The 27,752-nt window shown below is 38.4% G+C and overlaps 1 protein-coding gene across 3 annotated transcripts in view; it reads left to right on the forward strand.

The window, feature by feature from the left end:
• The window catches only part of RELN (reelin), a 283,741-nt gene that overhangs the window by 166,180 nt on the left and 89,809 nt on the right, over window positions 1–27,752 (forward strand). For all 3 annotated transcript variants that reach the window (XM_064702887.1, XM_064702886.1, XM_064702888.1), the window contains exons 12-20: window positions 3,739–3,890; window positions 6,098–6,210; window positions 7,774–7,982; window positions 10,867–10,995; window positions 12,118–12,227; window positions 15,051–15,117; window positions 16,480–16,713; window positions 17,297–17,458; window positions 21,777–22,013. In XM_064702887.1, coding sequence (XP_064558957.1) covers window positions 3,739–3,890; window positions 6,098–6,210; window positions 7,774–7,982; window positions 10,867–10,995; window positions 12,118–12,227; window positions 15,051–15,117; window positions 16,480–16,713; window positions 17,297–17,458; window positions 21,777–22,013 — 1,413 coding nt within the window. The remainder of the gene's footprint in view (window positions 1–3,738; window positions 3,891–6,097; window positions 6,211–7,773; window positions 7,983–10,866; window positions 10,996–12,117; window positions 12,228–15,050; window positions 15,118–16,479; window positions 16,714–17,296; window positions 17,459–21,776; window positions 22,014–27,752) is intronic.

Consider the following 27,752-nt stretch of genomic DNA (forward strand, 5'->3'; position numbering starts at 1 on the left):
CCTGTCATCACTGTTTTTAATGAAAAGGTGCTTGTGAGTAATGTAACCATTCTAATGAAACACATGATGGTGATCTGTTTTGTTAATTCACACCAGAGTGTTGTTAACAAGCTCATGTCCATGTGATATCAAATTCCTTGAGAAATTCATCTCCTCTGGATCACTGCTGTGAGCCTCACTTTACTGAGAGAGAGAGCTTCTGCTTGTACAAATGCTGTAGGTGCTGGAGGAGGAAGAGGAGGAGAAGGTGGAGGCAGGAAAGCTGAAGCAGCAGTCTGTTCTCATCTGGCATCACCAAAAGCACAGCCATACCTGCTGGGCAAGAGCTCAGGGTCTGGCTGATAATTTACTATTTCTATTTTGAATATATACTTTGTGATTCAAAGGGTCCCTGTAATGCCATATCCAGCAGGAACTGCTGCAAGGATGCAGAAAATAAACAAAAATGTCTAGGACAGCAATATTACTGCTTTTACCAAAACATGAGTGAGCTTTAAAAAATATGTACTGGTATAAAGAAGCTTCATTTTATATACCTCATTGTATAAATTCTGACAAAAAGAAAATAGCCTCAGTAGGGGCTTGATTCTTTTCTATTAAAAAAAATAAAAAACATTAGTGGCTGTAACCCCAGGGCAGTGAGAAACATACACTGCTAATTTATGGGTCTCCACTGAATGTTGATTTTAACATACAAAGTACTTCAGATCATTAGCAACTGATTCAAATGCCGCCTATGCTGTGCTGAAAGTAAGAGCACCTTTTAAGAAATACATGCTAATATGTCCTGTGGACACATAGATATATTTGGCGTTTACAGAAAAAATATTCACTGTGGACTCTGTCCCAGTTCAAATAATCAGCCAATGGCAGCAGATGCTGCTTCAGACAAAGGGAAGAAAATGAGTTCATGTGTGTTGTGTTCTATGTGACCATGTGGGACACCTTTGAGATGTGCTCTCCATCTTTTTTCCATCCTTAAAAAACAGGATGGCAGTGCTGTCTGCGGATATCTGCCCTGTTGGTAGAGTTTCTCTACACAAGTGGGTGCTTAGTTAAGTTGGGCAACTTGCAGCCCAGGTTAGCAAATGTACAGTTCCTTCTGGATTGGGCAAATGTCACTTTTCCTGTTGCAGGGTGCCTGGTTCCAGCTGCAGGTGGCAAGGGAGGGTGCAGCCCTCCTTCGATTCTGTCATTCTGTGTCCCAGCAGCCAGGTCCTGATCTGCCCCCACTCTGCCAGCCCAAGGCCTCATAACCTTTTTCCTATTTTTTTCTTTGGAAATTTTACTCTATATTAGAAACTTCCTTCTTTCTATTGTTCTATAAGAATGGAGATTTAAATTGCATGCTGCCATAAATAAACACCAAAGTTGGGTGATGACTACATCCTAATCATATAAAATTGCCACCACTACTGTTCCTCTTTTCAACATTTCTCTGGAATTTGTTTTGGGAGCTGTACCTAAATGGAAATACATTTGAGTGAGTTTCCTTAATCACTTCTTAGAGAAATATGCTATTAAATGCTATTTAAACTGTATATGAAATACAGAACACTGCATACCTGAGAGAGAGCTTGCAGGAGGTTCTCAGGCACTGCTTTGTCATGTCAGCTGGAGCCTGCCAGCTCTCAAGGGGAAGGCAAAAGCATCCCTCATAAGGGAGAGCAAAAGGAAGCTCAGGTAGAGGGGTCACCACCACTTTGCTCTGCACCAAATGCTCTTGGAGATGAGGGCAGAGGGAATCATCACTGTTTTTAATAAGCAGCTGGTTGGTATTTTTTGCATCTACCACCTAAAGTGGGAGGCTATGTGGGGAGGGCTTGCTGTTCTAAGTACCACATATATTTCCACTGTCGTTCTGCTTCTCTTTACTTGTGTGAATTAGAGCCTGATCCTAAAAGTGAATAGATCCCCACATCAGGCTGCCTGGCAGGCACACTCTTGCTTTGGACCTCCATGTTCAGTTGGTCTAGTTTTGGTCCATAAATCACATGTTTTATAAATAAGAATTCCAAGAGTCATGTGAAGGATAAATTAGTTAAAATATAAATGTTAAATCATGCCATCACCCAGGATCCTTCTCCATTTTCTTTACTGGCAGTGTCTTGATGTATTCCTGTTCAAGTGCTTTAAAAAAAAAATGCAGAATTCTCTAGTTTTCATTTCTGATGCTGCCTAAAAGGAAACATCCCTAGAAACATCCATGATCTGCATCATTCATGACCCTGAGCTGTTTTGTGGGTCACTACAGAGTGTTTTAATTGAGCTAAATAGAGCATACAAAAGATCAATGGAGCATTGTGAGATTTTTTTTGTGTAAGTTGAAGTAGGCACAACTGTTTAATTCTGTACTGCCTTCAGCCCGGGAGACCCATTTTCAAAATTGTGTTTTTATATTGCACATTATATTGGACATTAGCTTTAAAAAATCTGCACAATAGAATTAGGGTTAGATTAAACTGTGCTTCCATTAAAATATTTCTATTTATATCATAAAGCTTTTCAGTCATGTTAAGCTCACTAATTCCTGTGTAAATGACTGACAGGTTTAAAGCAGGATTTCCAAACAGGCATGTCACCAGTCTGTCACAGCTTAGGTCCATGGGGAAACTGGCAGCTTTTAAGAGGATCCCAGAAATGCATTTTGAAATCATTGGAATGGTTAAACTAATAAATAGACTGTTTAGTTCTTGTAATGACAGTTTTTGAAATTGTGATATGGCACATACCTGCTAGAGATTGTCTCTGGTGGAAGGAGACAGGAAAAGACTTTGCCTCCCACAAGGGTTTCTGAACTTCCATGTTTTCTCATTCCTCCTGAATCATGCTGGATATTTAAATGTTTGGATTATCAGGATTTGGTGATTCTGAATAATTTCATTGTTTTATCAGCCTTATAATTCTTAAATACTTAATTATGAATTAAGACTTCAACATGAATAATAATAATATATCAGACCAAAATAATGCACAAGATTTCAACACTTTCTAGTATTTCAAAACATTTTGATGGAGTTTTGAAGTAACCATCACTTTCATGATGAAAATGTATTTTCAATGTAAAATACTTAATTGGAAAATTCTGCAACAGCCCTTTTAATTATCACTGAATAAAAATAAGATAAAATGCTGTACAGAAAAACTGAGAAAGATCATATCATCACTATTAGAAACACAGCAGTCTTTTTTCATACTCTGTTCATGTGTTAGTTAAAAACTGTTACCCTAAATGCTCAAAAAGATGAAAAGAGACCATTTTCAGCTATTACCTACATATTTAATACTTGTATAGCAGATATGGTGGACATGTGCCTTTTCAAGTTTCATTGATCTATAAATCTTTTATTATGCAAAATTAATCAGAATGCATTTATTTTTTAAACATTTTAGCACCAGAAAAAAAATAATGAAGATGGTAGAACAATACAACACTACATAATTGGTAGCAGCATTCACTAAAAGCCTCATTTTTTTTGTTAATTCATGCATTTCTGCCAAATTCTTTTAAATATTGATATTAACTTTGCATTAGTTGAGTCAACTGAGTTTAAAAGCTAATGTTGAATATGAAAGTCATGGTATAGGGATGACATTTGAAACACTGTGGTTTTTTTCCCTCTATAAGAGTAGAAACAGCTAATTTCATAAATACCAGTGAACCCCTATGGCATGTTTTGCATAAGTTTATCAGTGGTGTGCTGCTGCACCTTCTCCACCTACTGTTGGCCTCTGCAGGTGGGACATCTTTGGAGCTGTCATTGGTACTGAGTGTGGAACCCTGGAATCTGGCTCAGCTATGGTATTTCTCAGAGATGGAGAAAGAAAAATATGTACTCCATACATGGACACCACAGGTTACGGGAACTTGAGATTTTATTTCAGTATGGGTGAGTATGAATTCGTGATGTAGTACAAGATGTGAAGCATGTGAGATTTGCATTATGCAGTGCTGCACAATTCTCATGTGGAGAAGCATCTTCTTGTCTTGTATACACTAATTTCACTCAGTGCCCCTTAATCCATACTAAGAGATGGTCATATCTTTGTCATCTGTAGAGGTTTTACAGGTTCCTCTCATGTCCTCCTGTGGTGATGTCCATGCAGACCCTGGTGCTAATCCATCAGAGTCCAGAGAGTTGCACATGAGGGTGAGATGGGAGCAGCACAGAGGTGGGGCAGCCTTCCCTGATGAACCCAGGGAATAGCTTCACCTCAAAAGCTCTTACTCCATTCCTAAAGTCCTAAATCTGTTTAAATGTTGGCCCAGGGTGAGATTCACACAGAGAGTGCTGTGGTCTGGGAGGAGATGTGTTCTACATGTGGCACCCCTCATGAAAAGCACTGCTGTAGTGTTAGCATCATCTGTGGACCTTCCTTGCTGGGGCAAAATTCGACATCAGCCATTTCCCAGGGCTCAGGAAACAGCCAAGAGCCAGCCTGTCCTGTCACTTCTCCCTGCTGGTGCTGTCACTACACAAGTTTGATGTTGCAGCAGAGCAGAATCCCCATGAACATGGTAGCTAATGCTCACAGTATTTTTCCAGAGCTTTTATTTTGCACATAAAGGAAGTTCCATGAGGTTATTCTCTCAACACCATGTTTAGAGAAAGTGAGGATTTTTGCTTAAAAGAGAATAATAGAATAATAAAGGAGGAAGCAGAGAATAAACCTGTGACCTTCACAAGCAACCTTCTGTATCAACAAGAAAAAAACACACTTTATTTAATGAGGGGAAGACCTCATGTTGTTTTCCTAAATTGTTGCACATCTCCTCTGTGTTACATGAATTATGGATAAAGCACAGGAAAATGAGGATGCTTTTTCTCATTTCTTCCAAGCATTACAACACCTGCAAGAGAAACAGGAAAGAAATTTTGTCAACCTTCTGAACTTAGGGGAGAAGTTGTCAGCAGATGCAGACACAGAGGACAGCAGGATATTGTTTGAAAAATGTATTCTCTGTGTATTTTAAAATTAAATAAATAATTGTTTGAGCATTCAGGCAAGGAGAATATTTGAAAAGACAAATGGATGTTCTTTATTACAGTGTAAAACACATTAGAGGTGCACATGTTATCCAGTTCTCTGAACTGCTTCTCCCAGTTTATTACAAGAACTGGCTGGCTGTAGCAAAAAAACAAAACCAAAAAAGCAGAGGAAGTGTTCCAATATGTGCAATCTTTCTGCTCTGCAGTCTTTTCAAAGAAGCTTCCTCATTCTGTTTTTATTTCTATTTTGGGATTTTTTTTTTTTTTTTAATACCTGGAGTAACCATACTGTACAGGGAAATAATTAATGAATAATTCCTGTTTCAAATACAGAAACATTGTTTTAAAATCTTCTTTTCCACAATACCAAAGTTGTGGGATGATGTTCATCTTGTAACTATAATGCAGAACATAATGCTCCTATTTGCCAATACATCTGCTCTTTCACAGAAGCTTAGTGAATATTTTGGGTTCTACTGATAGGAAGATATTTCAAATGCTGCCCTGTCCCAGTTGGGCAAGCATACTACACATGTTTTGTGTGGTACAATAGATTCCATCCAGCCAGCCATCCCTTTTAGGAATTGGTGTAGACAGCAGAAGGAGCAGCACAACAAATAAGGTACAGCAGTCTTTCTCACTTCCTACTTAGAAGAAGTTCTCAGCTGCCAAACTATCAGCTGAGAAGTATTTAAGATGCTGTTATGTACCTACATGTGTGCCTGCATGAAGTGTGAGCAGTAAATAGCAGTTTACTGATGAGAACTCAACAGCAGAGCATTTCTATGTAAATAGGATTTAAAGCACACAGATAGAAGTATTGCTTGAGGCACAGCATTTTCTATTTAAATTGTTTTGATAAGCTGATTAAAAGAGGTACTTGAGGTTTTCGTAATCGTCAGCCCCCTTGATCTCTGCCATGGTGCATCTGATCAAACAGTTCCTATATGCTGTGTCCTTAGGGATGGTGTTCTTTTGTTTCAGATCCCAAGTTAAATAGCATCTGACTGTAATTATTTTCATAATTAAGGCTGCATATATGATTCCAATTTCCAATAACAAGGGCTTCAATTAATTTTTTTCTCATTCAAATATGTGTTGTTCAGGGGGAACTTGTGATTCTGGAGAATCCCATGAAAATGATGTCATATTGTATGCCAAGATTGAAGGCAGGAGGGAGCACATACCTCTTGATACCCTGACCTACGCTGCTTACAAGGTAAATTATCCTAAAGTAGATGGGTGGGAATGGACAGATCATTCTCTTTTCAAGCCATCACAGGAATATTGTGTGGTGAATTCCTCAGGGGCACTCAAACATGGCCTTCCCAAGCACATAAATCATGTGCAGACCTGGGAGCAGTCAGGCACCTTTGCAGCACAGCTCTGCAGTTCCTGGTGGTCACTCCAGCCCCAGGCAGGACTGTGCAGGGCTGGCTGGGGCTGGGGAAACAGGCAGGAAAGCAATGGGCAAAAACGGTCAGTTATTAGCTGAAAACTTCAGTGATAACATCTCCTCACAATGATTACTCCTGTTTCCACTCAAGCTCATTCTAGGCACAGTGTGATGCTGAGAAGCAGGATCCTAAAAGGGTCATTCCTGGTGGGACCAGGGCTGGGAGAGGGTCTGCAGTGAGAGGGCACAGACTCAGCCATGGGAGGCAGCATCTCCTCTGCCCAAAGTACAGCTGCCTCCCAGCCACATCCACCACCCTCAGCAGGACAATAAAGACCTTGAACTTGCCTTCAGGATCCTTCCTGTCTAGGGCAAAGAAGCACTTAGACCATGTCTACCCTGAATTATCTGAGTTCTCCTTATTCTGCTACTGTAAAACAGGCAAAATTTGGTATTTCATCCAAGGGCATATAGATGAGCTAGATACTGAAATGCAGTGTGCTTACATAGTCTGAGGGAAGTTTGATGGTAAAGATGCTGCTGATTTCAAGCACAGATCTGTGTGAATTTTGTCTGTAACTTTAGCACTTAGAAACCAAATGTTTACAATAGTGTTTGGCCTTAGTTTGGTTGAGTCACTTGCATTGTTTCATTGTGCATGGCTTCCCTCCTCGCCTGCTTCTGTGTGAAAGACAGGGCAGAACTTTTGTAAAACTAAGGAAACTGTAATTGTAAAATAATAAAATATTAATTAGGGAACTTGGGGAGAGATAGGATCTGAAATTACATGGAATTCATTGTGGAGGTTTTTTAAAACAAGCAGTTTAAAGCTGACATCCTCTTTTGACATAATAAAGTTCTAATTACATTGCTTTAGGACAAAGGCTAAGCTTTGTGAGGCAGTGCTTTCATTTATTTCAGCGGCATAACATCCTCCCCAGTTATGCCTGTGAACTCCTGCTGCTCCACCATTCTCACGTATCCAGAGCAGACATCCACCACCCTGCCTCAGCTTCTGTGAGCTGTGGGGCTCCAGGACAAACATCACCTTCCCCTCCCAGCTGAAAATGACAGCATAAACTTGCCCCTCTCAGAACACAGAAGGTGCAGTCTTTTCTTCTGTGCCTTTACAACCAAACCATGACATCCCTCTGAGGTGATAAGCATCACTGGTACCCAGGGTGCTAATAAATACCTGTCCACATAATAGTAAAAGGTTTTATTTGGGATTGTGTGTGGAAAAAAAGTGGCTAAAAAAGGTGGCAAAATGAATCAAGGAGAGAGAACAGCACTTTTGGTTCAGCACACTTAGAGTTGCTTTTTTATTTTAAATGGTACATTGTGACCTTTTAAACTTATTTAAGCCTGTTTTAATTTCTTTTGAAGGTGCCATCTTTGGTTTCTGTTGTCATTAGTCCTGACCTGCAGACTCCTGCAACCAAATTTTGCCTGAAGCAAAAGAGTCACCAAGGCCACAACAGGAATGTCTGGGCTGTGGATTACTTCCACGTCCTCCCAGTGCTCCCTTCCTCAGTGACTCACATGATCCAGTTCTCCATCAATTTGGGGTGTGGAACTTACCAACCTGGTAACAGGTAAAACTGGAGAGATCATTCCTTTGGGTATCAGCATTCTAGTATATTTTGGTGTATTGAATCTGTACAAGGATTTGTAAATCTTTTTTCAGAAGAAGGGATCCCATTGATAAAGACAAACATAAGCTGCTCAAAAGCTAACGTTTCTCCTGATCTTTACAGGCCCAGATTTATGTGTCTCATGTGCAATAAAGAGTCATTTAATAGCTTTCCAGGTCAAAACTTGCTTTTCTTAGCCCATTATTCTGAAATACACTCATGATTTCAGATTGACTTTTGCTTCAGTTTCTAATGGGTATGAGATTTACTTCTTAATACTGTGTAAGGAGGAAAACATTAAAGGCAGCAGCAGAAACCTGCCCTGCTGGCCTCTCAGAGATTACTGATGCCACAAGCATATCTAATTCTAGTAAGACTGGTGATAAATGGCCCTCATCTAAATGACCATCAGTGTGAGGAGCTCACTGTCTGTAGGCTGATCACAGAACACTTTTTCTGGCTTTACTCCTTCTGGACATTCAGTGTGAATTTTTCCATGGGTAAAGGGAGAGAAGGGAGTAATTTTAGGCTCCATGTTTTATAGAATCATAGAAATGTTGGTTAGAAGGGACCTATACAGCTTATCTGGTGAAACCTGCTACTGCAGGATGGATGGTCACTGGGCAGGTCAGACATGGCTCTGCCCATCCATGACTTGAAAAATCATCATGGGTGGACACTGTGCTACCTCACCTGCTCAAGTGAAAAAGTGTTTCCTAATGTACAGTGCAAAACTATGAAACCATGTCTATATATTATTGTCCTTTGTAATGTTCCTGACACTACTGAGGAGAGTTTGACTCTGGTTTCCTTGTGAGCACCCTCTGCACCACCACAGGATGCTACAGCTCACCCCTCCTCACCAGGCTGAGCAAGCCAGCTCCTCAGCCCATCCCAGCTTGCTGCTCAAAGCCATCTTGCCCATCCTTTACTCTGCTCTCAAAGTTCTTAATATGCTTCTTCAAATGGAGAACACAAAACCAAACTGCCCACTGTTCCTCCTCCATTATATGCATATGAGAATATTTATATTGATATTTTATGAGGATTAAGTTACTTTATATTTTGTAGAGTTGAGAGTTTAAAGTAAGAGACTATGAGAGCTTTTATCTGTGTCCCATGGCTTCTACTTCCAGCTGGAAAGAGCTGCATTAACACTGACAGTTCTTGTACCCATGCAGGGTAGCAGAATTCAAGGGGAAGCAAAAATCAAGGCACTGCACTTATATTTGATAAAAAGAGAAGGCAGCAGCATTTTTCTACATGAAAAGTGAGAACTTTGCCTATAAACACTCCTGGCCAGTGAACATGGTTTATAAAGTCTCTGCCTCAATCTGTTTTCTGATGGAGATTAGTATATATTTTGAAAGATCAATATTCTTCCTTCTATTTCTGAACTAGAAGTGAGCATCTCCATAACCAAAGAAGCATTAGGTCACCATTTTTCCTATTTGTATTTCCCAAATACTGCAGCATTTCACATCTCCCAGTCTGCAGCATTATTAATAATGCTTTCATTACTGCAAATGTGAGAGACTCGTGCTGGATATAAGCAGTAAATATGTCCCTCTAAGGTATCCCTGCATCTAAACCTGAAATAAATTAGTCAAAACCTCCATAAACTGTTTTAATAGACACGATATCACAGTGATGGTACATTTAAATAAAGTCATATTGTCAGCAAATTATCATAAAAATAAAAACTCAGAATCCAATAATTTAATATTGAGGAGATAAATTATGACTTCTATAATGTTCCATTACTTAAAATAAAACAGAATATTATGAGCTAATCATATGGAGGAAATTACAAGAATAATTCAGTAAAATACTAAATCTGTAGTAAGTCAAGCAATTTCTCTATTAGTTTTTCAAGGTCTTTAGAGTGTTGGGCATCTAAGGATTTCCTTATAGGTTGTAAACATTTTGGAGTTTTCTAACCCAGGAAAGAGACAGCGCATGCTTGAACAGCTAGTGATCTTTTGCCACCTTTTGCAGATGTTATAGTTAGTAGCTGGCAGCTATAGGTGTCCTGTGCTCACCTGATACTGTCCAGCTCTGATTAATCCAAGGTTTCTCCTCACATCTGAAGCTATTTCGGTATGAAATATTAAATACAAAAGTAATGCAGTTCTTTTAACAGCAGCAGCACACAAACACTGGCTGGATGGTGGCCCAACAAGAACTCTGTGTTCAGGCAATCCTCAGTCTACAAACCTTTGGGCTTTTAAACACTTGTGCTGGTGTTCACAGGGTTCCCAGGATGTGAGAAGACAGGAGGATCTGACTCCATGTTTCAGAAAGCTAATTTATTATTTTATTATATATGTTCTATTAAAACTGTACTAAAACTATACTAAAAGAATAGAAGAAAGAATTTCATCAGAAAGCTTGCAAGGAAAGAAATCAAAATGGAATGATAATAAAATCCTGTGTCTGACCGAGAGTCCAAGACAGCTGGACTGTGATTGGCCATTAATTAGAAATAATCAACATGGACCAATCAAAGATGCACCTGTTGCATTCCACAGCAGCAGATAATAGTTGTTTACATTTTGTTCCTGAGGTCTCTCAGCTTCTCAGGAGAAAAAATCCTAAGGAGAAGATTTTTCATAAAACATGTCTGTGACAAACATGGCATGTTTGACTCATGAAACTTTGTCTCATGTTTGCATTTGCAGGAATTTTTGTATTCAAATTCTGCTTAAAATTCTTTCTTGTTTCCTCATCAGTTATGAGAAATAGGAGATTTGGTGATTTCTCCATGTTGGTACTTCTACATTGAGATCTATGCCAGGTACCCTGATGGTGTCTTTCACCTTTCTTTCTTTCCATGTGTTACCAGTGTCAGCTTGGAGTTCTCCACCAACCACGGGCGCTCGTGGTCGCTGCTGCACATGGAGTGTTTGCCTGAGATTTGTGCAGGGCCCCACCTGCCCCACAGCACCATCTACGCCTCCGAAAACTACAGCGGGTGAGAGAGCTCTCTGAAAATGCAAAATACACAGCACTACAGATGGGAGTTGGAGGGGGCAGGAGAAAGCAGCAAAGCACACAGCTCTGGGTCATCATTCCTTTTTGACTACCTGGGGACAGCAAGGAAGGAGTGTTCTGAGCTCCCTGGCTACCCAGTCATGAAAGCTGAAGTGTATGGGGCTGCTTCTGTGGTATAATAATCATTTATTGATGCTAAAGAGAAATTACAAAAAAAAAACCACTTGTGGACAGCATATTGATAAGAAGAAGGAAACTTTTACCTTGTCAAAGCCGCAAAAGTTTTCTTCTTGGTCAGAAAAAACACTACTCAAAGCTGTATTTGCATCCTCAGACACATTTACTCATGTGAAATCCCAGTACTGGTTTCAGTGAAGCACATCCTCTGTACTTCTGCAGATGGAGGGGGTTATTAGTGTCGCTTTCAGTATCAACCCTTCTCAGCACTGAGTCTCTTCTCTACTGTTTTCACTGAAAAATGAGCTGTGGCATTTTTCTGCATAGCACAAAATCCCTTGGTGTCCCAACTTCCACAACACTTACAAAAAGAAAGTTGAAGCATTGCTATGATCTGATGGCACACAGCCCCTAGTCCCATACAATTTTCATAGGAACCATTACTCCTGGTGTGTGCAGAAGTGTAGCCTCTGTGGATGATAGAGAATGATGGCCCAGACTGCAGCATGCCAAATCCCCTGCACCACTCCTCACCCTCTGAGAGTTTTCACCAAACAGAGTTCTGTCTTAGGAGATATTCATGGGGATGGAGAAGCTGCTGCAGCAAAGGAGCTTATGGTCTTTGCCAACTGTGTGTATTCCTACAGGGGGAAAATGGCTGAGTTTTATAAGACAATAACTAGTATTCATGTACTGTACAATATACTTCTTATTTTTAATTTGTATTTTTCATACAATTGTGTATTTAAAATACCTTCTTATATTTAATTTGTATTTTCCAAAGCTGCTGTAAATTTATGCTTCATTTGAGCAGATTTTAAAATTAAGCTTCTCACAAAGCTTCCAGAATACATAAACATATCTGCAAAATATACACTTGCATAATAACTGTCAGTGTAAAATGTCTGTGTTATATGTATTTCAGGTGGAACAGAATAACCATTCCCCTTCCCAACGCTGCACTCACCAGTGACACCAGGATTCGATGGAGACAAACAGGACCAATCCTTGGAAATATGTGGGCAATCGATAATAGTCAGTATTCTTTCCCATGATCGTGACACAGCAGAAAAGTAAATTTTGTATGCTGCTCCAAGTAAACATATTTTCCACCATCACAAGTCAATGAATTTACAGTTTGTTAAATTCCTGTTCTGCTTAGTTACATTAGGTAGCAGGTGCATTGTGAAGCTAGAAAGAGAATCTGCCATTAGAAAAGATAATAATCTAATAATTTTTTTTTCTGTTTAATTGAATGCTTTCCAGGAAAAAATATTAGTGACAGGGTTTAATATAGCATTTCTTAAGTCTGCTTAGTCCTAATTACATAAATAGGTTTCACACTGGCTGTTGAGGACATGGACTGCAGCAGCCAAAGCAACAGGAGCAGCATCTGGGACTTATTTTGCTTCTGGACATAGAAGACCATCTTCAAGCAATGCTGCTAACAAAATACTAAAATAACCTTACATTGTTTACCATATCTTCAGGGGAAAGTGCCATCTGTTTCAGGGAACTGTTCTTCCCTTTGAAAATTATTTTTCACATACCTTTTCTTTAAATGGATGTGAAGAACTGGGAGAAGTTTATGTTGATAAATATTTAAATTACCTATTACAGAGGAAAACCAGGACCAGAATTATCAAGGAATACTTTAAAGGGCAGTAAAAAATATTTAGGAACACAGGATTAAGTGTATGAAATGCAGAAATAAGTATGATTGAAAGGGTTAACTAAGAGTAACTGAAATTTTTTTCGTTTGCTTGTTAGCCTTAAGTGCTTTGGAAGTAAATAAGCTACATTCAGAATTTGTTTGGTTAGATGCATGAAATACATAATTTAGAGATTTACACTGATGTACAATAGCCTGTGAAATTTTGCAGTGATTCCCAGTAAGGCTTTATATAGTGCCTAGGAATGGTAAATATTTACATTTTGCAGAATTCTTAAAATATATTGAGGCCTAGTATTGACAAGAAAATCTTGAAGCTACTAAGGTAATATCATTAAGGAAATTTTGTCACTACAAGTAACGAACATTGTTATCTTAATCATAGCTGGAAGTAGCATCATCTTGACATTCTGGGTATAGTATTAATGCTTCTCTTTAGGGATGTTATATACATCAAAAAGTAAAATTAAGGGGAAAGATGGATATTTAAAATGAAAAGATTTCTATGTGTATCTGAAAAGATGAGTTGCTATCTTAAAAAATGCTGACTCTAAGTGTTGGAGACACTCATGAGAGGTTCACAGAAACCACAGCAAGATGAAATCAATCCAAGGATACAAATTCCTTACAACAGAACAAAACAAGATTTTGAAAATCATTTGACAATTCATTTATCTGCACAACCTTTGCTTATAAAACAAAATACAGCTCCATGAAAGGATGCTGCATGCTCCTGTGTGCACAATCTCAAGAAAAGGTTTACCAACCATCTGCCTAGAAAGTGCTTGCTGTGAATGTGAGGTGCAGAACCATGACACAGGAATTGAGTCTTAAAGACAAATTTCTGAGGTTTTGAATGCTTCCTTTATTAAATACTAAAGTTTTACACTGTATTGTAGGAAAAAACTCGTAACTATTGGCAATCCACCGAAATTCTTGAAGAGAGGAAGATTTTCAAAGATTCATCACTCTGACTTTTAGCTTCACGACTGTTTCCTATGTGAATCAAGTTTTAAATGAAATCTGGAAGCTGGCCATCTTTCAGAAACTCTGGAAAAATGCCAATTTCTGTAAAGATTTTTATTTTGAATGACACCATTACATCTTTAACCCTTCTACTTTTACCACCCCCTCAAAAAGACCTCAGAAGACACAAAAATCAAACAGACAGAACATAATTTTTTGCACCCTGAGAAGTGAGAAAACCTAGAAATCATATGAAATCTGATGAGGAATTAGTTTTAGGGGGTAGCTAAGAGGGATTTAGAGTGTGTCTGCTAGGGAGAGCTGACACCCTGCAGTGATGGGCAACATTATAAAACTAGGAAAAGGAAGAAGTACTGCTTCTTATAGATTATTTTCAAATTAGTGGCTGTTTCTTCCAAATGTTTTAATACAAGTGGGTAACTCCAATTCTTCAACAGAAAAGATGCCACTATTCATGGTTAAGGCCTTTTAGCATTTTGTATTAAAATAATATTGCCCACAAGTTATAACTTTTCTTTCTTATAGTGCAAGAGATTATACTGAGATTTTCTCATCTTTCCATCTTCCATATTTTTCACAAATATCGACACTGTCAATGAGGAGTCATTGGAGGAAGATGAAGCAAAAGAGTAAAAAAAATCTGGTGTATTTTTGATTACTGAGGATGTGGAATTTTGTTCCATTTAAAAGAATCAGTGTAAGAGTATGAAAATTAATAGTTACTTAAGACATATCAGGGCAGGTTCTTATACCCCTAAATCCAGTCAAGTATGTAGATTTCAATGAAAGAAGCTGTGACATGTTTTTTAAATCTACAAGACTGCTACTGGAACGTACCAATATTTAGATTGGATTATATCTCCAAACTAAGATGAAAGGAATGTCAATGAAAAATTTTTAAAATGGTCAATGCCTACCAAATTATCTGATCTCATTCACAGACAGTAATTAAAACAGTACTAGTGGCCACAGGACTGTGTCTTTAGCCACAGATGGACATGACACATTAAATAATAAATTATCCCTGACTATCCTTGACACAGCCAAATTATTTATATCCTTTCATAGACCTTTTCCAGGTAGTTGGATTAAAATAAATACATTACTTGTATGATCAGGTCTGTACACTTTCTTGTATTCATCATACTCTCTTTACCACATAGCATAACCTCCCATTTAATTGATTTCTCTCTCTGCAGTTTATATTGGTCCATCTTGCCTGAAATTCTGCTCAGGGCGAGGACAGTGTACCAGAAATGGCTGCAAGTAAGTGTTATATTCAGCACTCATGTTCAATTTCTGTCACAGAGTTCACTTGGTAGTGTGAAAGTTGAAGTGATTTTCACTTCAGTCCTTGCTCTTTTAGATGACTAAATATAAAACTAGCATAATCCTCAGAATTCATAAAGCTCACTGGAAAGCTAAAGATCAATCTTTCTGAACAGCAGCATGTTTAATATTTTTTTATTATTTTCTTCAGGTATAGTGTCTAACTTCCAGTTCATCTTAAAATGTGCTACAAAGCACACTGAAAAGTCATATATACTGGTTATAGAGGTGATTTGTGACTTTATCACTTTTGTGTTAAATGTTGGGAAAGAATTACAATTTTAATAGCTCTAACATCCCATAACCTAACCTACCTCAAGGACAGAAGATCAGCGCTTCACTTTTTTCTGATAGTCTGGCTTGTTAAAAGGGTTCCACTCTAAAAAATAAAAAGGTACTTACTCAAAACCTGTGAGCACATTCATAATATTGCTGTAACTACATTTAGGTATTGAGTAACAAGAGTATGCTCCACAGGGCATTCTCTTTTGTAACTTGTGGTATTTTTAGGGTTCCCCATAGTGGGGAGGAAAGATTAATCTGACTCCATGTTCTTAGAAGGCTAATTGATATGATATGATATGATATGATATGATATGATATGATATGATAGAATGCTATACTAAAGGATACTTACAGAAGGCTTAACAAGATACTAATGAAAACTCTTGACTCCATCCAGAGTCCCGACACAGCCTGCCCGTGATTGGTCATTAAGAAAAAACAATTCACATGTTGGATAAACAATCTCCAACCACATTCCTAAGCAGCAAAACACAGGAGAAGCAAATGAGATAATATTGTTTTCCTTTTTCTCTCAGGCTTCTCAGCTTCCCAGGAGAGAAATCCTGGGCAAAGAGGATTTTTCAGAAAATATGACAGTGACAGTATCTTATTTTATTGTAAACACATCTAGTATACTACAGATAAAAGCAAATTTGTAATTTTACATATGAACAACTTTTCCAGGTTTTGTTCCAAAATTAATAAAAAATTTATTTTAATGATTTTATTTTTAGTAAAAAATATTGATTAAAAATATTTCTGTACTGTGTTATGTGTAGATTCATGGGGTGTTCATAAATATATAATTTTTAATTTGAAAAGTAAATACTAGCTAACAGAAATCATTTGCTGTGCTCTTTACCTAAGTAAAGTTCAAAGAGGTTCTTGGGCCTCAGACGTGAGAGGGAGCTGGTGGGTTTGCTCAGTCCATGAACAGCTGCAGCCACGCTGTTTGCTGACAAGCAGCCACACCAAGATGGGTCACCAGTCGTGCTCTCCCCTTCTTCCCCTCAGGTGTGACCCCGGTTTCTCGGGGCCGGCGTGCGAGACGGCGTCGCAGACCTTCCCCATGTTCATCTCCGAGAGCTTCTCCAGCTCCCGCCTCTCCTCCTACCACAGCTTCTACTCCATCCGCGGGGCCGAGGTCAGCTTCGGCTGCGGGGTGCTGGCCAGCGGCAAGGCCCTGGTCTTCAACAAGGACGGCAGGCGCCAGCTCATCACCTCCTTCCTGGACAGCTCCCAGTCCAGGTGAGAGGGAAGGAGGAGCAAAGAAATGGGGGAGCTCCTCCCTCTCCAGCTTGTCTGTTATTAAACCAGTTTTTGTTCTAAAAAACTCCTAGGTCCATGTTTTAATGGTGATTTCGTAGCCTCGCCTTTTTTCCCTCCTGCTTTGTAAACAACAGAGCACAAAACAGACTGGAGGGAAGTTATTGTACAGCTCGGATGGAAAATATGAAATGTTAATATCAAACCTGAGTGTCAAAGCCAAGTGCTAATTAATTATTTATAAGGTTGTGTTTATTTGACAGCTTGTGGCAGCTGATTAGATCCATTCACTATCTCTCCCTCCCCTTCAGTGCCTAATAAATAATTAAATGCAGTAATGATTGGCATTTTTTTAACTATATGCGCCACAATGCATTACTTGACAATAAAAACAAATCACAAGTACAAAACCCCATAACCGATATTTATGAAAATTTGCCTAGATTGAGAAGATCTGAAAACAACCTGGTTAGGGGAAAAACAAAACAAAAAAAAAAAAAACCACCAAAAAAAAAAGCCACTGTGAAAAGGATACCCAGCAAACATTTGTGTGGTTCTGGTGCAGGTTCCTGCAGTTCACGCTGCGCCTGGGCAGCAAGTCAGTGCTGAGCACCTGCAAAGCGCCCGACCAGCCCGGGGAAGGAGTGCTGCTGCACTACTCCTACGACAACGGCATCACCTGGAAACTGCTGGAGCACTACTCTTACCTCAACTACCACGAGCCAAGGTACGTGCACACACATCACCAAGAGTTATTTGCATGCAGTTATGCTGGCTCTGGTGGTCACTGCAATGTGGAGACTGAGTACATGGTGCAAGAGGGAATGAAGAGGTTTTATTGCCCGCTGAAGTTACCACCTTCCTTTAAAATGTTGCAGCTGTTCTAGGCACTTCTCTCTATAAAAATGAACACATCGGTTTAATGGCTTTCAAGTCTCACGTGATACAACAGAACAAGCTGAGGCAGTGCAGGAGGAGGGAGAGGAGTGTACTTGTGGGAAATAGGGGCATGACACTTCCCGTGGAAGCAGCTACTTGTAAAGAAAAATTAACATAAATTATTTGTAGATTTGGAGCCATAGATACCCTCACTACACCAGCCTCTGGGATTAGGAGTTTGCAGGCAGCACAGGACAGCTGAGACAGAATGTGATTGTGAGGATCTCTGCAGGATTGTGAGGATCTCTGAGGTCAGCAGGAAAACTCACCTGCTCCCACTCTCCAGGCAATTGCATGGCTGTGCCTCTGCCTTGGGCTGGGCTTGGTGCCCTGGGAGAACCTGCTGCTGACTGTGCACAAATAAAAAAGAAGTTGAATAAACAGCTCATTTCATCTAGCAATGCCTATGTTTGGTGTCAGATTAGAGAGGAATATATCTCTTGTATTTAGAGAAGGTGCTCCTTTCTGATACCTTTGTGACACCATCTACCAAATTTAGTGGAGCAATACAAAATCAGGAGTCTCCATGAAGTACCAAAATCCTGGAACAGTCTGGTCTGGATCTGTGCAAACCCTCTCAAACCTGGCAGCAGCCACCTTCATGGGGTGCTGCAGCAGAGCCAATAAAAGCCAGTTTAATCTCCAATTAAAGGAGATGCTCTGCAAAGGGGCCCAGAAGAGGCAGAACTGGCAGTGGCATCACTGGACTCATTCCAGCCGGTCCATTTCCTGCCCATGGGTAGCTTTGGCCTGGGTATTGCCCTGTGTCTTCTTCTCTACTGAGTTCAAGGAAAACATCTTAGTCAGCCCCAGGGGTGGGACTGGAAATAGCCTGCAAGTCACTTTAGCTACACATAACTTTCATTATTTATATTTATTGAGCTCAGATAAGTGCTTTTTTAAAAACAAAACAAAAAAAAAATAGACTTCCACATCTTGTTAATAACTCAGTCCAAAATTGCAATATTCAAAGTGTGATTAAGAATGTTCTAATTGAAAAAAATCCCTCTTAACATTACAATTATTTCTTGGGAGCTATAAGATGTACTCAAAAATGTGAGAGGAAGACTGTATTGGTAGAAAGACATTGTAGACTTAATTTTTGAAGTTCTAAATGTTTCCAAAGGAAAGATGCTACGGACTGGAAGACTTAAAAATCTTCTTCAAAGTTTAATTTGCCTACCTTTGTTGTAGTCACACATATATTTTATATGACCCTGTTTCTAATTCTTAGATTCAAGTCTACATCTGTAGGAATTACATTTCCCTAAAGGTTTTTAATATATAGCACTATGAAATTTTTATAACAAAAAGGAAAATACATATTCTGGTGACTGATTTTAATCAAGTTTAAGATATAAATGTAATAAATTACATAGATGCTAGAGGCTTATTTTTCTTTTTAAGGTTAGGTATGGAACACAATTTCTGTTGTTCTGACAAGGTACAGAGCAAAGAACATTATACACAAGCTAGAGAGATTTTGCCATAGGAGGTGGATGGATGGATGGATGGATGGATGGATGGATGGATGGATGGATGGATGGATGGATGGATGGATGGAAGGATAGATAGATAGATAGATAGATAGATAGATAGATAGATAGATAGATAGATAGATAGATAGATGATAGATAGATAATTCAGTCCACTCTGGGTAGATAAAAAAAATGACATAGATACAAACCTGAAGCTAATGCTGGCAATAATTATGAACAAAGCTTCGCCTTTTCATATTATGTTGTCTGAAAATATCAGCATTTTCAGTAACATAGATGGACTGCTGCAAAGTTTGGCAATCAGTCTGTATCCACGAATTTAATTAATCTTCAGTCATACAAAAAATAATTACACATTTAATGTTCTCCTGAAAAGGTGCATTTAATCTGCTAACATTTGACAGCTGCATTTTTCTTCTGGGCAGAACAGCGGTGGCTTTTCAATATTAGGTATGCGCATAGCTTGAAAGAATGAGATCAGAGCAAAGGTCTCCCAGCTGGTTTTTAACAAATTTAATGGTGGCTGGTAATGTAAGTAGGAACACTTTTCTTCTCTGCAGCAGAAAAGTCATTAGCAGGAATCCCCCTCCCTCTCCATCTATCTCCAACAAATCAAAGCCAGACAGGAGAAGTTGTTACAACTGGAGGTGTAGTCAGGTTCTGCATACTAACATTTGTGCCATACGTGGTGGTTTACACCTACATCTTTAAATTGTGTTAGCTTAATCCCCTGGGATGGGGAATTTATTTTAACATGTGTTAAATATTTCAGCATCTGATATGTGTGTCAGTGGTGCATCTCATGATTTAGGATTTTCTGTATATTACTGTCTGTGAGAATTAGTGTCCACGTGGGCAAGCTTATGAGAGTTAAGAGTGAAAGGCAAGATACAGGCATCAGAGGCAGCCACCAGCAGAGATATTCCTGGATTATGGCAGAGCATTAGCTCACACAAGTGCCAGGTGCTTCACATTGCCCACTGGATATAGTGCTCCTCTTTACCAGGGTGCCAGCTTTCCTCAGGATAACACCCCTGAATCATAAAAAAAAAAATGGCAGAAAAAAATATGGTTCCTTTTAGCATCAGTAGCAATTTCTTGTCATTTGTGCCTTTAAAAAATTAACCCAAAAGGTTATAAAGTTGCTTCTTATGAGGGAATCCTTAGTAGAAAAGAGGCCAGGGTCTGAAGTCACTCAAACATGTTTATTTGAGTGTAAAGGAAAGGTATCCACCATGCATAAAATGTGTACTGTGTTGGTCTCATGCCACAGAGACATGGCCATGTCACCTCTGGCTGTCCCTCTGCACTTCTCTCTCCAGTCTATGGATGGCAGAAAGCAGCTCCTAGAAAAGCCAGGCAGGACTTTCTGAGTTCTTCCCACCTGTTTGGCCCAGCTATTTGGTTTTTTCTGGTTAATGGATTAATGTATATTCTTCTTTAAAATGAATGTGACACTAAACAATAGTATTATAAATCTACTCCCTACAAGGAAGTAGTAGCAAGTCATTTTTAAGAGTGTGGTTTTTGCACTAAGATTGCCACAGGCACAAGACTCTTTCATATGCAGAGAACAAAACATTATAACAGGCAGCTTAGAAAGCCTTGAGTATGAAAAGAGTTTGGTGCTGAAGTATAAAATGATGCTTTTATTTACCTGATATTTCATTTTATCCATATTTCCTCTAACAGAGAAAGAAAAATCACAGCTACATGATGAGCTGGCTGAAAACCCTTTAGCCAGCAAGTAATTGTACCCCAATGGAGACAAATGTCCCTGTTGCCAGTCTGTCTCACAGCTGATGTGGCTGTGTGGGGTACCATGGTCTCAGTGATTTATGGGGCTTTCAAGAAGGTGTCATTGCTGTGGCAATTAATGTATACTCCCTCCTGCAGTGTATGAAAATTGCTCCTGGAAATCAGATAATACTCTTAATTTTCTTTGCAGTTTTTCATTTCTAGGTGTGTTGACACAGCTGCCATGACAAATCAGGTGACCTTGCATACCAGAAGCACCTGGGACTCACCTCCAGTTGCATCTCTATGCAGCTACAGAAAAGGAGTTTCTGCCAAAAAGGACTACCCATAATCACACTGTCTGACAAGATGAACCTTTTCCACTTGACTGTGGCAATTTACAGGGGTGGATTCTTCTAGGACAAGAGCACCAATAGAATGATATCAATGCTATGTGGGGAATGCAGATGTTTACAAGATGCAGATCTTCAGGATAAAACCCACTGAGTCTGACAAAGGGGAATTGGAACCCTTAAATCCTTGTCAGTTCATCATTTCTTTGCTAATTTACACCTTTAAATTTACTGAGAGGTCCACAATGGAAGCAAAAATTACAGATTTGGTAGAAACTCTTTCTGGTGGCTTTTGGACATGCCTGGGTTTCAGTAAATGAACTGATTACCAAGAGAACTAACAATTCCCCTGTCCCTGTCGCTGGTAGCAGCTGTACCAGCAGATGCTATGCTATTTGTGGGTTAAATTTACTCCATGATTTTTAGGGTCAGTAAGGAAAAGTTACCAAAAATACATCCCCATGGAATTATTCAAAACAGGAAAAACTGGCAATAACGACTTTGTTTTGTTTTCCAGAATAATTTCAGTGGAGCTGCCTGAAGATGCAAGGCAGGTTGGCATTCAGTTCAGGTGGTGGCAGCCATATCACTCTTCTCAAGGCGAGGACGTGTGGGCAATCGATGAAATCATCATGACCTCTGTGCTTTTCAACAGCATCAGTCTGGACTTCACCAACCTGGTTGAAGTCACACAGTCTCTGGGCTTCTACCTGGGGAATGTTCAGCCCTACTGTGGCCATGACTGGACTCTCTGGTGAGAAATATGTATTCTTTCCTGTTCTGCTTTTGTTTTCCTTGTCTATTCATCCTGCTAAGGATCAAGTGACTGCTGCAAACACATTTTTCTGGCAGCAATTCAGAGTAATAATGTGTCTTATCCTCGAATTGTGGACAAAATACAGTCACTAATCTCATTGCAATTAGCAGTAAGTTTTTCACCTCATTGCACAGATTTATGTTTGATGGGAACATTGAAAGTAGCATTCTTTTTCCATTAAATATTTAAAGAATACACTAATAGAAAAAAATTCAGAAATGTTTCATAATCTTCACTTCAAATCCAGGCAGGTTAATATGGATATGCAGGTAATGAAATAAAATGTTAAGTAAAGACTCTGAATATTTTGTAAGTGATGTTCAGATCTAAGTACATAGCCATTATATTGTAATCCAGAAAGCAAAAGGCAGCAGAATATAGGCATTATGCATTTGTAGTTGCTTTGTCTGGTATTATATACACTTAGACTTCTGCACTGTGATCAGCATTATGACATATTGCAATTAGGTCTCAAATATGCTGTGTATTTAGAAACAAAAGCAAGAAAACATCACACCCCTCAAAGGAAATAAAGGCAAGAGAAGCAAAAGAGGGGAAAAACAAAACAAAAAATCATTAGGATTGCATAAAAATATGCTTTTTTAACTAAAACATTAACATGCTTCACAAAAAAAAATCTGGAGCATTTGAATGTAACATTTGGAATTAATACAAGGGAAGCTCAATTTAATCTGTGTGTTTTGATTAAAACCAAATAACAGTTTTATGCTAGTCTCATCAACTTATAAACCCAGTATAGTTTTAATTGGCATAGATATATTTCTTTGGAGAAAGTACAATCACAGTAATTATAGAAAACCTGAAGAAAATAAAATAATTTTAGCATCCCCATGGACACTCAGTGAAACACTGTTGGAATTTTATTAACAAGTATCTCTGAGCAATCTGATTTGACTTTCTGATCATCTGTCAGACTAAAAGGAGTTGGCTTAGCAGTAGGAACAACACCAAATGTGTCCTAGCACTGATAATGAGGCAGTAGAAGCACCATTAACCACTTTAATAAGGACAAGGAAGGTACTCGCTGCTCATTAAAATTAAACAACATGTTAGGGCTCAAACTGTTTGCATCTTCCTTATCAAAGAGTTGGAATGAAAGTCTTTTAATGACATTGTTTTCCCTCTGTACTTTTAAGACCGGTTTATCATGGGAAGGAGGGCAGATAAGATAGCAGAGGTTCCTCTCTTTTCCTCCCATGACTCTAAATCAGAATGAAAATAATAAACACTAAGCTAAATTCTCCATCCCATATGGAGATGGACTAGGGTTTGTAGTGCTCAGTCATAGTAGGAACTTTGAAGTTTCCATCCATCAAATATAGAATCAAAACTTTCCACACTATTTATGTGAGTATTTTTCATTATCACTGGAAAACATGAACTCTATCCTTCATTGACCTTGCTCCTCTCAAGGGAAATTTTTAAACTTACACAAAGTCTGTACAAATGGCTGCTAGTTAAATTAATTATTGTTGGGTTTTCCCAGCTGTGGGTCCATTTGGTTCTCATTTTCTAACTCATGAGTTTCTAACTCATGAGCAGATCTTGCAGTAGCACTGACACCATCCTCCTGAGAACAGCCTGACAACAGCTTTTTCATTAGTACAACTATGGGAGATACACTATCAATCATTTTACAGGGTGGCATCCCCAGGCCCATTTTCACAGAATTGCTTTTAATTGTCTATTAGGCCTCCATTTCTGCCTTAGAACCTGTAAACATGAAACATTTATCCTTAAAATTGGAAAAAACTGAGGAGGGAGATTTTTGAATTTTTTATTAACAGGCAGGCTGTTCTTTTCCATACCTGGCTTTGTTAAAAAAAAAAGTTTGTTGATAAACATATGTTTTGATCAAAGGTGATTCTTGAGTATTTTCATGGTCTGTGTCTGAACAGTCATTTTATTTGACAGCCATCACCATTTGGTTTCAGAATGGATCCTTAACTTTATTACATCAAGTGTATTGGTTGTAGTGAAAGGACTCTGGAACACTTTAAAATTAAGTGCTTGATGATGTACATGAATTCATCACTTCTCCAAAATATTCATATTCAGGCAAAATTTTGAACCAGTTGTCTCTGGAGTATTATAGGCTATATACAGTGACTTGCTGCAATTCACTTAAATATTGATAAGGAGATATATATATATTTATATATAAATCACTTTATATATTTATGTATATATATGTATTCATCCGGATACAAATAAAATAGCTTTATTTAAATATATATATGTATTCATGTGGACACAAATAAAATAGCTTTATATAAATAAACTGTCTCCAGTCAGATGACAGCATTATGATTTAACTCAGTGTAGCATACAATAGAGTGTGCCAATGCCCCTGGAGAAGCCTAGAAGAAGACTGTAAAGCTGTCTTGTCATGAGCTATGTTTATGGAGCAATATCATACAGTGGTCTTACATCAGCTTGGTAGTTTGTCTTAAATGTTTTGTTGTTTAGAGTTTAGAGTAATTGTTACTCTGTGACATGCAGAAAGTTTCTTTCAGCTAATTGACTTAATTCTATTAATGATGTTAATACATTTAGGAATTATTTAGCAAAGCAGGTATGATGCAGAAAGGCCAAACATCCCTGCATTTGATGGGAGCAAAGCTGTGTCTGGTGCGAGCGCTGGGCCTCTGTGTCAATATTTTCAGTCAACGCAGATTTACAAAACAAGCTGCATCCATGTGGCTTTTCAGCATTCCTAAAAGTCCCAGCCTTGAAAAGATGGTAACTCTGGGGATCCCAGAGCAGTTTGGAGCAATGCAGGTTGGCTGACATTGACTGTGATACCATTCCCAGAAGTACCAATTAGCTGGCAGTGCTTGGAGGGAGAGTGATTGTTCTGAGGGCACCTATGGGTATTGTTCCTGTGCCTCTGCAGGTCTAATTATACACGTGCCAGAAACCCACTCACAGCAACAAATTTATACAAAAATGAGGCCTCTGCATTCTCGTTTCTGAAGATTTTTTAGTTAATTATTGTGACGCCAGGGACATGACTTCATCTTTTACAAATTCTGGAAAGGCATTCCAGCTGTGTGGCTGCCAGAACAAAGAAAACATTTGGTATTCCAGCAAAAGAACATACCCCTAACCACAACATGAGAGATCTGGAGAGCAAAGAAGGGACAAGGTAGAGCCCACAACTTTAATGCTACTTGTGTTCAGCTGGAGGCAAAATGTGGATGATAAAGGACTTTGTGTACCTGTAATGTGATTTCCTTCCCTCAAAAGAGCTTCTTATAGAGCACCACATATTGTCTGCATCTCAATACTATCTTCCTTTGCCACATTTCTTTAATATGCATTTTAAAGAGCTGGTTTGACTTTTTAACTTACTTAATATACTTACTTAATATATTGTGTACAATATCCAGTGGCTAAGCTATTAAATTAAAATGAACACTAAATTTAAAATATTTTAATCATTACCTGAATGCCACCAGAAAGAATATATTAGAGTTTAATACTTCTTTTTTTCTCATTTTATTTAGTAGCATTGAACAAAAGGAATTTTTGTGAAGACAAGAGCAAAATGTTACATTTAATTCTTTGCCCTTTTTTTTTTTTCACTAGAAGTCCTTTACTTGTCTTCTGTTACTTTGGTAAGACAACTTCTGGGCAGATGTTTCATCAAATTGTTGAGTTTCAACTCCTTTATTCTGTTCAGATAAGCTTTAGGTAACTGTGATGTGCTGCTATGCCCAGGTTTTTGTGTGCAGCGCCAAATCCTCTTCCAAAGCAGTGCCTCACAAAACTTTCAGCTGATTATGCTGCACATGTTTGGCTGACACCTGAAGAGCCTGGTTGTATAGGCACAGATTTCACAACACAGCTTGTGTCAGATCAAATGAGTTTTAGCTTTTAAATTTGAGGATTTTTGTCATTTTATAAAATACAAGATAAAGTTTAGAATAAAGGGAAATTCAGGCATTAACCAGACAGGCTCTTCTGAGGTGCATTCAGATCTAACCATGAAGCCACAAACCATAGGTTGGGAGCTGTACTGCTGATGAGTGCACATTATATCCTCTTCTTAACTTAAAATTATCCTTCCTATTGAGAAGAAAAACACTGACAACACCAACTGAAAGGGCAAACAGTTCAGATACAAAGGGCAAGCAGTTCAGTTTTCCAAGATAACTTACTGCCTTCCAGTCCAGCTGTCCATGGCTGTGCCCTTGTGCCCTGGCAGTGAAGGGAGTGTCCATCCACAGTCACTCTGGGCTGCTGAGTGACAAGACAAAGTGAAAATTTTCATATAAAGTCATGACCTGGATCATCTTTAGGAAATCAAGTCACAGAAGTAAGGCCAGAGAGTAGAAAGCAGACAGGATCTTAACTTATGCCAAGTAACAGAAATTTAATAATGACAAAATCAATGTCAGCTTTCAGTAATTTCTTCTAAAGCTTTAAGGTAGGATGCTGACATGTATGGCATAAATGCTCTCTCTGGAAAGGACTCTGTAGAAAACAATGTAGGTCATTGATTTAATTCAAAAGAGCCTTAAGTGACACTGACTTGTATTCCTTGTCCTCATACTCACTTTGCCATGACCTTGAATTTTACAGGAGTAGAAGCTAATATGTTCTTCTGTATTGTATTTAAAGATTATGACTTCTTATGTAAGATAATAAACTGTAGCTTACTCAATCATAAGAGCAACCTTGAACTAGATTATTCTCTTCATCACCCCTGTACTGAATGTAGCTTTTTCTTTTCCATGATGATTTGCAGAGATTTTCTTTTAAAAGAGCCAATCCCTTTTCTAAATTGTTTGCATTTAAGAATAGTCTTAGAAAATATTGAAGCTGAAAGGACTACAGTATTTCTGAAGACACTAAGTAAACATCTCAAACTAAGCAGAGGGAGGCAATTTTCATTCTATGTGAACTTTCATTAAATACTCTGTTTTGATGCCTAGTGAGCAAGATTCAATGTTTAAGTTGTTATTACTTCCTTATAATGCTTCTGTTGTATTTGAGGTTTTGAATTTTGTTGTTTCCTTTTTCTTTTGAGTAGTGCATAGAAGAAAAACATGCATTTGAAGTGAAATATCTTGGAATTTCAGACTATAAATTGTATTACTATATATATGATAACTGGGTACCTTGCAAAATATATGTGTAGCATTACTATTGTTCTCCAATCCACTGGAAAATACAACTCTTACATCAGTACACTCTATGGAAAAGAAGCTGAGAATAGAAGAATAATTCTGAAAAACAGTCAAGTGAATGAATTGCACAAATCAGTGAATGAATTGCATATAGGAAAATCAATGAAGTTAACAGTGTATATAACAGGAGTATTTTAAATTAGATTCAGAATATCTTAACTGTCCAATATTAGAATGAAATTACAGTTCTGACTGTGGCATGACCTTAGGCAATGGACACCCAGGGGAATGAACTTTCTTTATGTTGTTTTTTCCTTATGTTGCCCTTTGCCAGATCCTAACTTGATCCTTAATACAAAAAGCATAAAACAGAATAATTAAGTGTTTCACATTCTGGGATAGATCAAGACCTTCCTGGTAATTTGCAGAAGTACCAGCAGAAAGATTCTTCTGTGCGTGGTCTCATCCCACATGCCAGTCTACAGAATAAAGAAGCGCAAGTGCATTTAACCCAGAACCA

This window comes from Zonotrichia leucophrys, chromosome 1A, assembly GCF_028769735.1.
Source record: "Zonotrichia leucophrys gambelii isolate GWCS_2022_RI chromosome 1A, RI_Zleu_2.0, whole genome shotgun sequence".
Lineage (NCBI taxonomy): Eukaryota > Metazoa > Chordata > Aves > Passeriformes > Passerellidae > Zonotrichia > Zonotrichia leucophrys.